The following is a 15,123-nucleotide window of genomic DNA, read 5'->3' as shown; positions in this document are numbered from 1 at the left end:
AATAGTTATCAATATTCAAATTTATACTCCTCCAACCCTACTTTGTACTTAGCCCAATTTAGCCAATTATTAAATTATTCAAGTCTAAACTTGTTTGGGCCTTTTTTCACATAAAATACTTATTATCATTATTTTTAAAATATATTTTATTTATTGATTTCTTTGAGAGAGAGAGAAAAAGAGGTAGAGAGGGAGAGAATGGGTATGCCAGGGCCTCCAGCCATTGCAAAACCTCCAGATGCATGCATCTGGCTTACGTGGGAATTGGACCAGGTTTCCTTGGCTTTGCAGGCAAACTCCTTAACTGCTAAGCTATTGTCTCCAGCCCCCAAATATTCATTATTATTTACATATAATATCTAGAATAAGGATATAGATGGAAGGAACAACTATTTCATAAATTTAAAGGAGAATTTGGGATGTATACCAAGGTGAATTATTTTTTAAAGATATGGTTTTGATTGACATTTAAAAATAAAAATACATTTTATGGGAGGCAGAAGTCATCTGTGGTGAAAACAATGAACACCGGAAGCCTCAAGTTTGGCCAGAAGGGTCAAATGACTGAACAGGTGCTATAGCGGCATGTCTGCTTTGGGGGAAACCAACTGCTCTCTAAGTGGACTGAAGGTCCACTCAATGGGAGGAAATACGTGTCTGATACTGTAAACCTATTCAAAGGCCTATTGCAGCAGACATCATGAACTGTAGGTGTATGAAGCCTGCTCTTGTTTGGATAAATGTATATATTACTCTCACCAAATTGCCCTGAAAGCACTACACTTAATATTCATATTCATGTATTAATGCTACTTTCACTCCTGGTTAGAGAATCTTCTCTTTTCAGATGGTGATGACCACTGGAGTGACCCAAAAGGCAACACAGTGCTGAGAAGCAGGGATGGAGGAGTGTCCAGCACTGAAATATCTCACAATCTCCTAGGCTCAGGGTCCACTGCGGAAGAGGTGGCAGAAAGAATGTAGGAGCCAAAGGAAGGGTACCTCTCCTTACAATGCAACTGTCTGGACAGAAATTGTCCTCGATATCCAAGACCTCCTAGTGCATAACAATACCTACACAAGACCCTCATAAGAGGAGAAAAAGATGATGACATCAAATTAAAAGAGAGATTAATGGAGAGAGAGAGGGAATATGATGGAGAGCAGAGTTATAAAGGGCAAAGTAGGGGAGGGAAATATCATGGCTTATTGTCTGTAAGTATAAAAGTTGTCAATAAAATATATATATATTAAAAAAATAAAAAATAGGGCTGGAGATACGGCTTAATGGTTAAGGCATTTGCCTGCAAAGCCAAAGAATCTGGTTTGATTTTCCAGGACCACGTTAGCCAGATGCACAAGAGGGTGCATGCATCTGGAGTTCGTTTGCAATGGCTGGAGGCCCTGGTGTGCCCATTTTCTCTCTCTCTCTGTCAAATAAATAAAAAAATATTTAAAATAAATAAATGAATTAATGAACTAAAAAAAAAAGACACTTGCATGCAAAGCCCAAGGACCAAGGCTTGGTTTTCCAGAACCCACATAAGGCAGATGCACAAGGTGGTGCATATGTCTGAAGTTTGTTTGTAGTGGCTGGAGGCCCTAGCACACCCATTCTCTATCTGCCTCTCTCTCTAAAATAAATAAATAGAAATATAATATTAAAATATTTTTAATAAATAAGGTCTCTGCCTAAAAACATTAAAAATACATTTTAGTAAATTCTGGATACTTCTGAGTATGCCTTTTTGGCATAGCCTGTTTATCTGCCTTTGAGGCAAAAGCTTACACTAAATTTGGGTCCAAGTAGCTTCTAAGGGATCTTTACAGGTGTTAGCATGAAGCAGGAAGACAGAAGAAAAGGACAAGCTGGCGGATGTGAGCTGTGGTGACCGTGTTCATCACGCTACGGGACTCGTCACAGGACGACTCCGCAGGCGCTGCTCTACTTAAGCCAGGGCCACACTGCGGTACAGCTGTTCAGTACATACAAGACCCACCGAGGAAACATCAAGTCTGTTATTAATACTGCTAGCATTCCAAGAGCAGCAGAACAACTTGCTCTATGAATAGAAATTCTACCTTAGAACCCTAAGAAGGAGTCATGTGGGTTAGAGGAAGACGCTACCTCAAAAAACCAAAAAGAGTCATGAGCAAAGGACGTGGCTGCTTCAATACACTCTAATTACAAAAAGCAGTGGCCTAGATCTGACACGTATGTTTTAGTGTTCCACTTGCCCTGCACTTATGGAAAGATTTCAATAAAAATATACCAGTCTACTGGTATTTGGAGACTAATTAATACAAAAACTAGTATGTACTTCAATGAACTTTTGTTTGGGTAGGTAATATTTATATTTTTGATAGCCATATTAGAAATTTAAAATGAGCAACCTAAAATCATTTATCAATGTAGTTAAAAACAAGCATGGCTCAGAAGTTAAAGGTATTTGCCTGCAAGGCTGCTGGCCCATATTTGGCTCCCCAGCTCCCCATGTAAAGCCAGATGCAAAACATAGCATAAGCGTCTCGTGATGCCTGCAGCAGCAACGGGCCCTGGCGACGGCCACCCTCCCCACGCACAGGTTTCCCTGTTTGGCCCATCTTCTTCTTTTCAGATAGCATGGCTATGAGAACTTGGATTAACATGTACAAGACATTGAACAAAGCTTTCCCTGCTATTAAAACAGAAAGAAGTATTAAAGAAGTAACCCATCTTACAGGAAGGTAAGGTGCCAGCGCTCCGCAGGACTCCGCCACAAGCAGCCGTCTCTCTGGGTACTTGTGATTAATCTAGAGTGAAAAATAAACAAATCAAGCATAAACACATACCCTGTCTTCTTCCAACAGAGAATGACTTTTCACCATAAATCCTGTTAAGAATGAATAAAGTGTCAGCCTTTTCCACTTCTGGGCATCCCTGTGTGGCTCTACCTGGATCAGGAATAAGGGAATCAAGGACAGCCTAAACATGAGAAGTATCTGTTAAAGAAAAGAGGGAAACCAGATGAAAAACTAGAGGTTATGTGCTTGCCTCATACTAGGCTCTCCATGCTACGTCAGGAGAAATTAGCATCTACCAACACGACTAGAGTTTTTAATTTGGAAAATCTAGCTCTGGGTTTGACAGCTATGACATATAATATATGCCAGCCTGCTTTCCATTTAAAGGGTTAGCAATAAGTTCACCAATGAGTTAATCAGCTAGAACTATGGTTTTCTTTTTAAATTAAGGAAATTCTTTACTGTTTGCATATGTTACTATGGTAACTACACTGAACAGTAACAAAAAAAAAAAAAGCAACAAAAATGACACATACTGGGTTTTGTTCCCATATGTCTTCTTCATAGAATATCAGTCTTTCTTTGACTGGAAAAGAAGTTATCTGCTCTCATATTCCCATATGAAAAGGTGACATAATTCAATAATGTATTGGATGCCTAAAATTAAGAAAAGAAATTATATAGTAATCTACTGGGCAACAAACTAGAGGGCAGGTGGCAGGCAGATCCCTGATATCCATGTTTACATGGCTAACGAGGTAGGTGTGTACAGCTGACATCCTGGTCACTTCTAGAGCAGAAGAGTGTGAGTGTCTCAATATGTCACACCTGAGGCTTCACTGTCCTTAGTCTAACTCAATGAGCCTCAGAGTTAATACACATAGCAAGCCAACTATATTTCTGTTTATTTCCAATAAACAACTAAAAACAAGAAAACTCTCTGGGAATATACTGAAACCACTGAATTATATATTTTGGTTGGATAAGCTGTATGTTATTTGAATTAACAAGCAAAACTTTTTGGGTGCTTTTGAGAAACAATCTCCCTACGTAGCCCATGCTGTGTTGAACTCATGATTTAACCTATGTTAGCCTTGAACTCATGGCAATTCTACTGCCTCTACCTCCTAAATGCCAGGAGCAGAAATGTGCCCCAACATGCCTGGTATAATCTTTAAATTTTTATTTTATTGGTTTTTTGAGATAGGGACTTGCTGAGGCAGCACAGAGTAGCCTTACACTTTCAATTCTCTCGTTTTTGCCTCCAGAGTGCTGATATTATAAGGCCCATTATGCCTAGCACAACAAATAAAACTTAGACTGAAAAAAATGGTAAAATATTTAAATTTAAAATGTATACATGAATAATTATATAGAATTATAAACCCAAGATACATTTGCATCCAAGTTAATTCTGACTTTAAGCAATTAGAATCACACCCTGAATTTTAATCTGAAGGTGGCTACTATTATTAAAGGTAATTATTACTACATTGTTGCTGTGTTATTTACCTTAAATATTAAAATCTGACAGCACTAACATGTTCAAAGAAATTGGACTAGATCTGTAAATGGCTAATTACACTGTTATTTGTGATTAATGTTTATCTTTAAAAAAAGGGAATGTGTATTATAAATTACACTAATATAACTTGTCTACATGTGATAAACTCATTTTTTTAAGGTAGAAAAATGAGGTACTTAACAGTATTAGGTCTAGAGGATGAATGACTGGGCTCTAGAGAAGACCAGAATATTAACATTCAATATAACAGTAAAGTACTTGTAATAAAATGAGCTTATTATAATACAAAACTTTCCACACTTGTGTTATAAATACATATAGTTTATATAGCGAATGTGTTTACAATGCATGCAAGTATACCGTATGTTTGTATTTACCCACAAAAGCACATCAACTTTCATTTCTCTTGAATTCATTAGGCAAACTCTTACCCCAGGGACTTGGTACTTGTTACATCTCATTTATTCAGATTCTGGCTGGAACATCCCTTCTCAGAGAGCCCTTTCTCTGTCATCCTTCCTAGAAGAATGTTTTCTATCACCTTCTCAGCCTTTTGGCTTCATTTTTCTTCATCGCCAACAGTACAAGGCAGCACAGCACTGTTCGCTTAGCCCACTGGAGTCTGTCTTTCTTCCTGCTGTGTCCTAAGAGCTGCGCCAGCGCATGGCACGGGAGTGTCAGTAGGCACGTGCTGAATGAGTGAGTAAAGCCAAGCATTTCCCAGCATTCCTGTGCACACACACGTCACTGTGCTGAGCCACAGAAACAGAAGCATCATCTAAAGCCTATAAATTTCCTCAAAGAAAATCTGAACCTTTTAGAGAAGAGAAAAGCCTAGCGAACACACCTGTTCCCAACACTGGGGTAAAAGTTCCGCTTCCACGCGTGTTGGTCCAACGTGACGTGCAAATGCCACACAACCTGTCAGTATCATTTGCCTGAAAATTAACACAAAAAATACAAGCTTTATTTGCATTAGAAAGCAGAACTAGGATGAAAAGAGGCATTCTTACTGCTGTTTCTCAATTTATGTCAATTTAAATCAACTGAAATGTCTTTATGGTCTTACGCCACTACTAAGCTATACCCCAGCCCAATCCTTCCAATTTTTGCCAACATGTTTCACTTTTGTTTATATTTGTTTCCTATTTTCTCACACTTTAGGTGGTCAAATCAGTTGAAGTAAGTAAAGGGAAATGTGTCAAGAAGTTTCCAGGCTACATTTGTTGTTTGCTCCCTTTATTATTTTTGCAGCAACTACATATATATGTGTGATGTTCCTTAAATGTTCGATGAAATCACTTAATTTTCTTAAATACTTACTAAAGATACATAACCTAGAACTTGAAATCAAGATTATTACTCTTTTAAAGACATTTCAATTTATGTAGAAAAAAATTAGGTATCAAACTGCTTAGTAGAACTAACATTTAGCCTTCTAGAAGCTATGATAGTTTGAAATGCAGTGTAAAACAGAAAAGGTTAGAAGGCCTACAAAGTATTAATAGCTTTGGAAGCCAGCTACTGTGATAGTAAAAATAAATAAATAAATAAATAAATAAAGACTGATTAATAAATGACTTTGGTAGAAACATGGTATCAATTACAGTTGTTAGCAAAGAGTTGGAGAAAACATTCCTGAGCATAAAATTGTGTTTTATTGGGATATTGTCAAAGGAGTCCAAGATTATTGAGCTAAAGAAAAAGAACAAATGGTTATATATCAAGCATATCATGCTAACTTAACAATTTTGTTTTGTATGTCTTCCATTTATATTTCATAGTAGTGTTGCTATCCAAATGATTCGTCTATTTTAATAAAAGTTCTATTTCTGTAAGGTGAGGGGACACTTAATGTAGACATGAGAGTGTAATTCCTGATGGGTCATGAACATGAAGTAAGGCTAGTAAGTCCTTTTGGCCACCAGGTGGCAACTCTAAGTTTAAATTCACATGCTACATCTCTTGGGCCCTGAGCCTGGTGATGGTCTTGGAGGGTAAGCGACCTTTACCTGGCTTACACAGCGAGGGCGCTACAGTCTAGGACAGGAGACACCGCTTGCCCCCTTTCCCTTTTATTGCTTTCTGGGAATAGTAATGTTGCCTGGCCCAAAGCTCTGACTGGAGGCTAGAGCGCAGGAGCTCCCTCCCAGCGACGGTCTCTCTTTAACCAGCTGAAGAACATGTTCTTTGATGTGACAACATCACGGCTGACACTGGCTTTCCCAACCCAGCTTCCAATAGTGATGCTCAAGTATCAGAAAGATGTCTCCTTCTTTTCTTCCTTACAATCCTGAGTGCTTATACTATATTTAAAAAGAATACTTAATTTTGTATAGAAAACTTTAAACTGGTAAGGAATTAGCAAGGAATGTTAATATCTTACCACCGAAAATCACAAGTCTTTTTCTTAACAAGATTAAACAAGTGTGTGTGGAAGGGTAATGATCCAAAAGCTGCTTTCTGTTGGAGCATTTCATTATAAGGAAAATCTGAAGAAGTAGATTGCCATCTATGAGGGTTTATTCCTTGCTCTTACAGGACTTGGTAGTCATCACAATGGCACTAGGAGTACACGTGGGCCGATGGGTCAGGCTTCTCTCAGTCTTTGTTTTTCTGAGGGAGTTTATGTTTCTATCTGGGGGACACTAGGCTGCCTACGGAATCACCTCAGTGACCAATTCTTGCTATGCCACCTAACGATGGCTGCTGCATTTGGCAAACAAATTGATTTCCATACGATTGACCTATGCCATGTGGGAGAACCCTATGAAGACTTCTAAGCTATTCACTCCCTCCTTTATACCGAGGGCTAGAACATAATCTAATCACTACCTACCAGGAAACTCTTTACTAGAAATTAGAAAAAGACATTAACAGAAGATAAGATTTTCAGTTCAAAACCATGATGCAATTTTCAGAGACCATATTTTGAAAAGAAATGAAGGCCACTGAAATTTAATACCATTTTAATGAATTAGTCTTCAAAATTAGAATTTAGGCTGGGCGTGGTGACGATCACCTTTAATCCCAGCACTCAGGAGGCAGAGGTAGGAGGATTGCCGTGAGTTTGAGGCCACCTTGAGAATACATAGTAAATTCCAGGTCAGCCTGGGCTATAGCGAGACACTGCCTTGAAATTTTTTTTTTTTAAAAAGATGTGTGTGTGTGTGTGTGTGTGTGTGTGTATATATATATATATATATATATATATATAATTTTGATAGTATCTTTCAGTACAAAAATTAAACTTCCAGAAGTTGTAGAATCTCTTCTGAAAGATTTAGCTGTCAGTAACTAGAGTCATAAGTACTCTTAACAGGACCTGTACATACTTCTCAATGCTATCTTGGTTAGGATTATTTCCCAGAGTGGTCTGCTTGTGTGGACAGCAAACTCCACGATCCCTTACAAGAGAGGGAGGGAGGCAGGCTGAATGATGGCAACACCATGGTGTGAAATGCAATTCTGAGGGGAGGAAATCATCCAAGAGTGACTGGTAATGGGGAGAGCTCCAATGTACAAAAATAGATACTAGGAAGGAAAAAAGGCATTTAGATTAAAATGCTAAAGATGGTACCAAATCAGAAAAGCTAGCAAGGCAACACTGTATGTATTTTCTCCAGAAGCAGCACACCCACCTCTGCTCATCGTCTGGTCTCTTGATCAAGTTGAAGAGAATGTGGAGAAGCTGATCTCTCTCTTTAGGCTCAGGGTGCAGACATGCTGTGCACAGTATGAGGGGGATCAACTCCTAAAGAGATAGGAGGTGGAGAGATTCCAAATAAATTCCCTGCAGAACAACTTGAGACCAATTTACAGCTAAGCACACAACAGTGGAGCCTGTGTGGTTACACAGACAGTAGGAATCATTCTTGTTCTCTTATCCAGTCTTTCCAATGTCCCTAGGCTTCTGTTCTAAATACTATTCCATCGTGTGAACAAACTTTAATTGTGATGGTGTTTTAAAAAGGTGGAGAAGTTCACTATATTTTAAAACTTCAAAAGATTTAAAAAAAGAAAGCTCAGCCTGCAGCACCACAAAACCAACTAACCAACCCACCCACCCAAGCAAAAAACAAGCACAGCCAAACAAAAGTCAAAACCAGCCCCAGACAAAACAACAACAAAAATACTTTCTCACTTCCACAAGCCTTTCTTAGAACGAGATTATCATCTGATAATTTCATCTTCTTCACAGCTCAATCCCTGCTAATTTAAAAGACCATTTCTGGGCTGGAGCTGTAGTGCAGTGAGTACTACTAGTGGATTATTATAGAAACACCTGATGTTATTTCAGTGTCCATTCAACATGCAGAGGCAAATTCAGCATTTTGTAAGAAAGCAACAGCCAAGTTTCTTTGACAGAAGTGTTTGAAATTAAAGTTGTTTGAGATGTTAAGATACAAATCTTTTAAAAGGTTATTTATTTATTTATTTATTTGCAAGGAGAGAGACCATAAATGAGCACACTGGGGCCTCTTGCCACTGCAAATGAACTGCAGATGCATAAGTTACTTTGTGCACCTGGGTCTACATGGGTGCTGGGGAATTGAACCCAGTCCATCAGGCTTTGCAAGCAAGAACCTTTAAGAGCTGGGCCACCTCTCCAACCAAGACACAATTCATAATATTTCCTATATTCAAAATATATTATTTTTTAAATTTTGGAATGGATTTTCAAATGGGATTAAGTGACAAAATATTTTTGAAGAAAAATACTAAACTACAAAAATATTCTGCAGTTATTTTAAAAAAATACTATAACATATTAAGCAGGGAAGAATGATTACCTCCGACTGTCTTGCACTGACCTCAATGCCTACCCAAAGGTGCGAGCAGACTGAAAATAAGTGATCATGGAGTGATATAGGGTTACCATCCATAACAATAAAACTTGAAGAAGATAGTGAAGAAAATAATCAATTACTCTTTAAAGTTATGACAGGAAGGAGAGGCACTCGAACACACACTCAGATTAAAATAGGAAGCATAATCTTCAGCTTAAAAAAAAAATCTCAAAAACAAGCACAAAATAACTATCTTGCTGCTCCTCCTTTCTCCCGAGGCTTGGTGATCCTTCATGGGCAGGGAGGTGGCCACACGTTAATAAGGGAAAGCCCTCCGCTTGAGAGCACACCGTGAGTGCCGGGAGCTCGTCCCGGTCACTCTGTTCTGTACCCGAGAACGGAAGCCAAGGCCGTTCTTTCGGTTTCCTCACGTGAAAGGCACAGGATTTGGGTTAGTGCAGACATGAAAAGGACTCGTATGTTCTTCAAATTAATCTACTGCTGTCAATTTTTTCTTATGAGCCCAAAGTTGGCCTCCGAATCCCTTCTCAACCATTGCCAGTCAGTCCAACTTAATATGCGAAGAAAGGCACTAGCAAGTCTTGGCCTCCTTATATTCTAAGCATCAGTATATCTAGGATTTTAAGAACACTTCCCATTTTCATTTAAATCATAATAATGAATTTTATTGGCATTTGCTTTTATTTCTCACTGGCAAAATTGCAACTTATGGGAAGTCACTGCCAATAATTTTTGGTCAATGCCCCAACCTTCCTGGCACACTAAGGGCTGTAACAGGCACAACTCAGCAGGGAATATTCCCAGCTTCATCCTCCTCCAGTACACAGAGCTGACCAGAGGAGCTGCAGAGTAGTCTCTTATTACAGAGAAGGCAGGATCACTAACACAGTTTTAATTGCTAAGCTGGCCTCAAATATTCTACGTTTTGTTATTCATTTACTCACCGACTCTTATTTCATTACTCCTGAAGTAACTGTGTAAGCCTAGCCTATCATGCTATTTACTCATATTTGTGAACTTACCCCCTTAAAGCCTTTAAAGCACTGACATATTCATACCCTGGAAGCTACTGTTGTTTACATTTACCATTGCACACACTGATGCGTCTATAAATCTGTATCAGTATTTTCCTTTTGGCATTTTCTCTCCAATTCAAGAACTCAAGTTCTTTAAAAACACTTAATACAATTCTGAATGCTACATTTAAAAAAATGGTGGTTAAACTTTCTTAAAGACAAGGTAATTCTGTTTTAAAAATAGCTTTTGTGAGATTACATATAACAAATGTACTGAAAGTAACATAAATGTAAGACATCATTTCTAAACATTTAAGGACTTGATATCTCATGCAATATTAAAATGATAAAATAACAATCACCATTGTTATGAAAACACTAGTGGTAGTTTTAAGTATGATGGTTACATTATCTCTTTGGTGTGAACATGTACCTCAGCTGTCATTCCTCGGGAACACAGTCATGGGGTTTTGAGCCAAGGCCTCTCCTTACTTTTGGAACACACCAAGTAGGCTACACTGGCTGGCCAGTGCGCCCAGGAACCTGCCTGTCTCTGCCTCCCTCACACGAGGATTAAAAGCACATGATCCCAGGCCTGGCTTTTTTCACATGGGTTCTGAGGATAGAACTGAAACCTTCAGGCTGGTAAGTCATCTCTCAGGTCCAAATCCTAAATATTTTTAAAACATGCATTAGCAACCTAGATTTCCAAGGCTCCAGAACTCACTAATGGAGCAGGGTTAGCATTTTGACCTTCATTAACAAAGCTAGTTGCCTCTACTCCTAAGAACATGTAGAATTTTGTATAAAATGAAATAGGAAAGGCTTCTAGCAATTTATTCCTTCTATTTTGCTAGTAAAACAAATAACTTCTAATGATAACAAAGAAATGCATTTAGAGATAGCAAATCTCTTTACAAACATTAATATGATTTTATAAATAATTAAGTTCCTCATGTTTACAAGAAACTTGTAATATATCTCCTATGTACAGTCTATTTTTCTGGGATATTCTCGTTTGAGTATTTTACATTTTGAACCAAATACAATACAAAACAAACAAACCTGAGAATATAAGATCAGCATGTTCAAGGTAGAGAAGTATGGAGGAAAGCACCCAAACAGGAGGTCCAGTGGGGGATGGTGGACGTGAGGGTCAGGACGCTGCAGCAAGGAGGCGGCTGCAGCCATCAGAGCGTCCCCAGCAAGCAAGAGTCCAGGCCTAGATGGTTTCATTGTTGATTTCTAAACCATTTAATCCATCAATCCTACCCAAAATGATTACGAAAAATAGAAGAACATGGACTGGTTCCTACACATTCTCTGAAGACACTCTTAGCTCAATACCAAAACTTAAAGAAAGACACTTCAAGAAAACTGTAGGCCAGCAGTGTCCCTTAAGAACATCAACCTAAGAAGGATCAGCAGATACTGACATCAAATCCAAAAGCACATCAAATGATTTAAGCCATGAATAAGTGGACTGCACTCCATCCAGTAAGGCAAAGGTAGATTGATCATTAAATCAATCAATACACCAAGCCACATTTATAGAACAAAGGCAAAATCTTATTATGCTATCAGCAGATACAGAAAAGGCATGGGAAAAGATGCAGTGCCCTTTTATGATAAAACACTCAGCAAGCTACAAAGAAATTTCCTTTACCATTATAATGGACATTTATAAAAAAGTTACAAATAATATCCTATTAAAAGTTAAACAATGAAAGCATTTCTTTGAAGATCAGAGACAACAAAAGAGTTCCTACTTTTCCTGGAAACATTGCTATTTAATGGACTAGCAGTAGAAGATAGACCAAGACAAACCCAAACAATGTAAAGTCAGCTGCTGTCAACCAAAGCAGCAAAGGCTTTCTACGGGTAACTTTCTTCTCTTGAATAAATGCCTTCAACAACTATATAGCTCCATGAAAAGAATGAGCTTATATGCCACTACACACAAAAATAATCCCAAATAGCTCAATAACCTAAATATACAACCTAAGTCTCAACTATTAGAAGAAAACACAGGGTCCTGGATTTCACATCAAAAGCAACAAAAGAAATAGATAACTCAGACCTAGTTAAAAAAAAACAAAACAAAACAGAACCCACTTGTACCTCAAAGGATATCATCAAGAATGTAAGACAAACTATAGGATAGAAACATTTGCAAATACCATGCGTTAAAGAGTTTAATTTCTGCATTATGTAAAGAACTATGACGGCTCAAAACCATGAAGGCAGACAACCCAGCCACAAAGTGGTAAAGGACTGGCAGTCCACTAATGCCAGCAGACTGTCTGTGATGTGGTGGGTAGGAGAAGAGTCTGTATCATTCACCATCTCCTAGTTGTTTGCTTTGCTTTTTCGAGGTAGGGTCTCATTCTAGCCATGCTGATCTTGAACTTTACTCTGTAGTCCCAGGATAGCCTTGAACTTACAATGATCATCCTACCTCTGCCTCTTGAGTGCTGGGATTAGAAGGGTATACCAACCATGTCCAGCCCCATTTAATATTTTACAAGGTTAAGCTATGTCATTATATCAATTAGTAACATCTTAAGCCATGCTTCTAACATGTTGTGTGATGAACGCACTAGGACCTTACTATGATCATCAGTTTACTGAAGGGTATTTCAGCTGTATTTATTCTCCAATAAAAAGGCTTATGCTGACAGAGATATATAAAACTTCATAAACGAAGTCAAAATACTAATCCTACAATCACATGAGCTCTTTAAAAAGACTGAAGGGGCTAGAGATGGCTTAGTCGTTAAGGCACTTTGCCTACAAAGCCTAAGGACCCAAGTTCGATTTTCCAGGGCCCATATTAGCCAGATGCACAAGGTGGCACATGTGTCTGGAGTTCGTTTACAGTGGCTAGAGACCTGGGAGTGGCTATTCTCTCTCTCCCTATCTGCTTCTTTCTCTCAAATGAAATAAATAAAAATAGGTTTAAGAATCTGGTGAAACATTTAAAAGTGCTTCAACGTCAAGGACATAATAAAATGAATTTTGTGCTCCGCTTCCCTCTCGTGGTGGAGGACGGGGTGCAGAGCCTCACTCGTGTGAAGCACGCGCTCTAGGGTGTTGTCGTGTGATGCTCTACACCCAGGGATTCTCAGTAACTCAAAGTAAGATATACATTACCACCAGTTTAATCTAGAGAGATACAATATTCATAAAATAAAGCAAGGTAAAACAAATTAAGTAGAGAAAAGGACCAGGTCTTCATGCACTCAAAGAACATTTAATACTTATTTAAATATAATAATATTAAAATCAGATAGAAAAATAAAAGAAAAACAAAGTTATGCAAATTAGATATGTGTGCATGTATATGTGTGTGTGTATATATGCATATATATGTATATCTGATTACTAACAATGCAAATTTAGAAATACTTCATGCAGTATAATCAGATTTTAGTGTTCAAAGTCTTTTACAGTAAGATGGAACACTAAAGTACAAAAGGTAAAACTGGTTTCAGAGAATTCAGGTTTCTGGGACATCTGCAGGTTAAGTACAGACAGCAAGAGGAAAGCAGATGGGAGTGCTTGTGACGGGGGCGCGGCACCGCACAGGGGAGAGCTCACACGCCGTCCTGCCAGGCAGAACAGGACATCAGAAATTAGACACTGATCCATCAAGACACACAAAATCCCCAACTTATCTTAGAACCATCTTTGAACAGATGAAGCCATCAATAAAATTGGTTTTTCAACCTCATTTTAAAATTTAAAACATCTCTAGAAATAAAAATGTTTAAAGCTCTCCATATCCTTTCTTGAGGATCAGTACAAATTTCTTGTCTTAAACAGGTAACCAAGGTAAGCTTCAAATGGATTTTGCCAAGGCATAATGTACCTATCATACTGTAGGTCCCATGAGTATTAGTAAAATCAGTGGTAAACATTAAGATAGTAGTGGCAAAAACTCATGTATTTTGAAAAATATTCTTAATCCATAGTTAATAAAAAATTTTATGAATTAAAAATTTAGCACAGAATAACTCAATATAATTTACTTATTTGTGAAAATAATTCTTTTGATTACTTAAAAAATTGATAATTTTTCATTAATCTCTTACTGGTTATGTATAACTATATATAATGAAAATTTACTACTATAATGATAGCTTCCTAGAATGTTTATGGCTCATGACATAAGTTATAAGGACTAAAATATATCTGCAACCAGATCTTGGATATTTCAAGTATCTATCAAGAATGTAAGTACATGAAAAAATTTAAGGTGTTACATTTAAGTTACTACAGTAATACTGTGTCTATCCTGTCAGTATCAGTGTAACTTATTGACCAACAGACATGAAATAAGTAACATTTTAACAAGGACATTTGGAAAGAGTTGCATTGCAATTAGTCACTGTCCCTGCTCAGTATGAGTGACCACTTCTTTAAGCGTATCTGCACAGGTCATGGCATACCGATGGACCTACAGTAAGCGCTGCGGGAGCTAGGATGCTGCAGGCACAGCGGAAGAACACGAACACATGCGGCCTCGCTGCACTCACCTGGCAGAGGTGTGAGCCCATTCTCTGGGGCAGAGACGCATGCGCAGAAGTAAGAAGGTGATTGCAAGAAACAAGTTGACAAAATAAAACAACACTCAACTTCAACAAGACACAAGTGAACCACATGATGGGATCACTGGGGTGAAACGTGTGGGCGCCTTACCTCTCTCTTTGCCAACAGCACATTGGGAACAATGTGCGGCAGGCAGCGTCCCAGCATTAACATCACACTCTTTTCACTGTCTGCAATCCGAGACACCTGGAAAACCAAAGAACACCACAGTGATGGCAGTCTGTGACACAGGTAAGAGTTCAGGCTTTGAACCCTGCCCCTTCTGCCATCAACACGCATTCCCGACGGAAGCCACAGCAGCAGGAACAACAGCAGTGGCATCAATCACATCAACATTTCAGGGGGCCAGGAATGGGTTAGACAATGCTAGTACAAA

General features: G+C 38.3%; 1 protein-coding gene across 4 annotated transcripts in view; it reads right to left on the bottom strand.

Annotated features, from left to right (window-relative positions):
* The window catches only part of Relch (RAB11 binding and LisH domain, coiled-coil and HEAT repeat containing), an 82,740-nt gene that overhangs the window by 35,273 nt on the left and 32,344 nt on the right, over window positions 1-15,123 (bottom strand). For all 4 annotated transcript variants that reach the window (XM_004654787.2, XM_004654788.2, XM_045135017.1 and 1 more), the window contains 4 exons: window positions 14,838-14,933; window positions 7,951-8,063; window positions 5,157-5,247; window positions 2,722-2,793 (listed from right to left, as the gene is read on the bottom strand). In XM_004654787.2, the coding sequence (XP_004654844.1) occupies window positions 2,722-2,793; window positions 5,157-5,247; window positions 7,951-8,063; window positions 14,838-14,933 (372 nt within the window). The remainder of the gene's footprint in view (window positions 1-2,721; window positions 2,794-5,156; window positions 5,248-7,950; window positions 8,064-14,837; window positions 14,934-15,123) is intronic.

This window comes from Jaculus jaculus, chromosome 15 (genome assembly GCF_020740685.1).
Source record: "Jaculus jaculus isolate mJacJac1 chromosome 15, mJacJac1.mat.Y.cur, whole genome shotgun sequence".
Taxonomy (NCBI): Eukaryota; Metazoa; Chordata; class Mammalia; order Rodentia; family Dipodidae; genus Jaculus; species Jaculus jaculus.
This window is presented reverse-complemented; position numbering and strand designations above follow the sequence as displayed.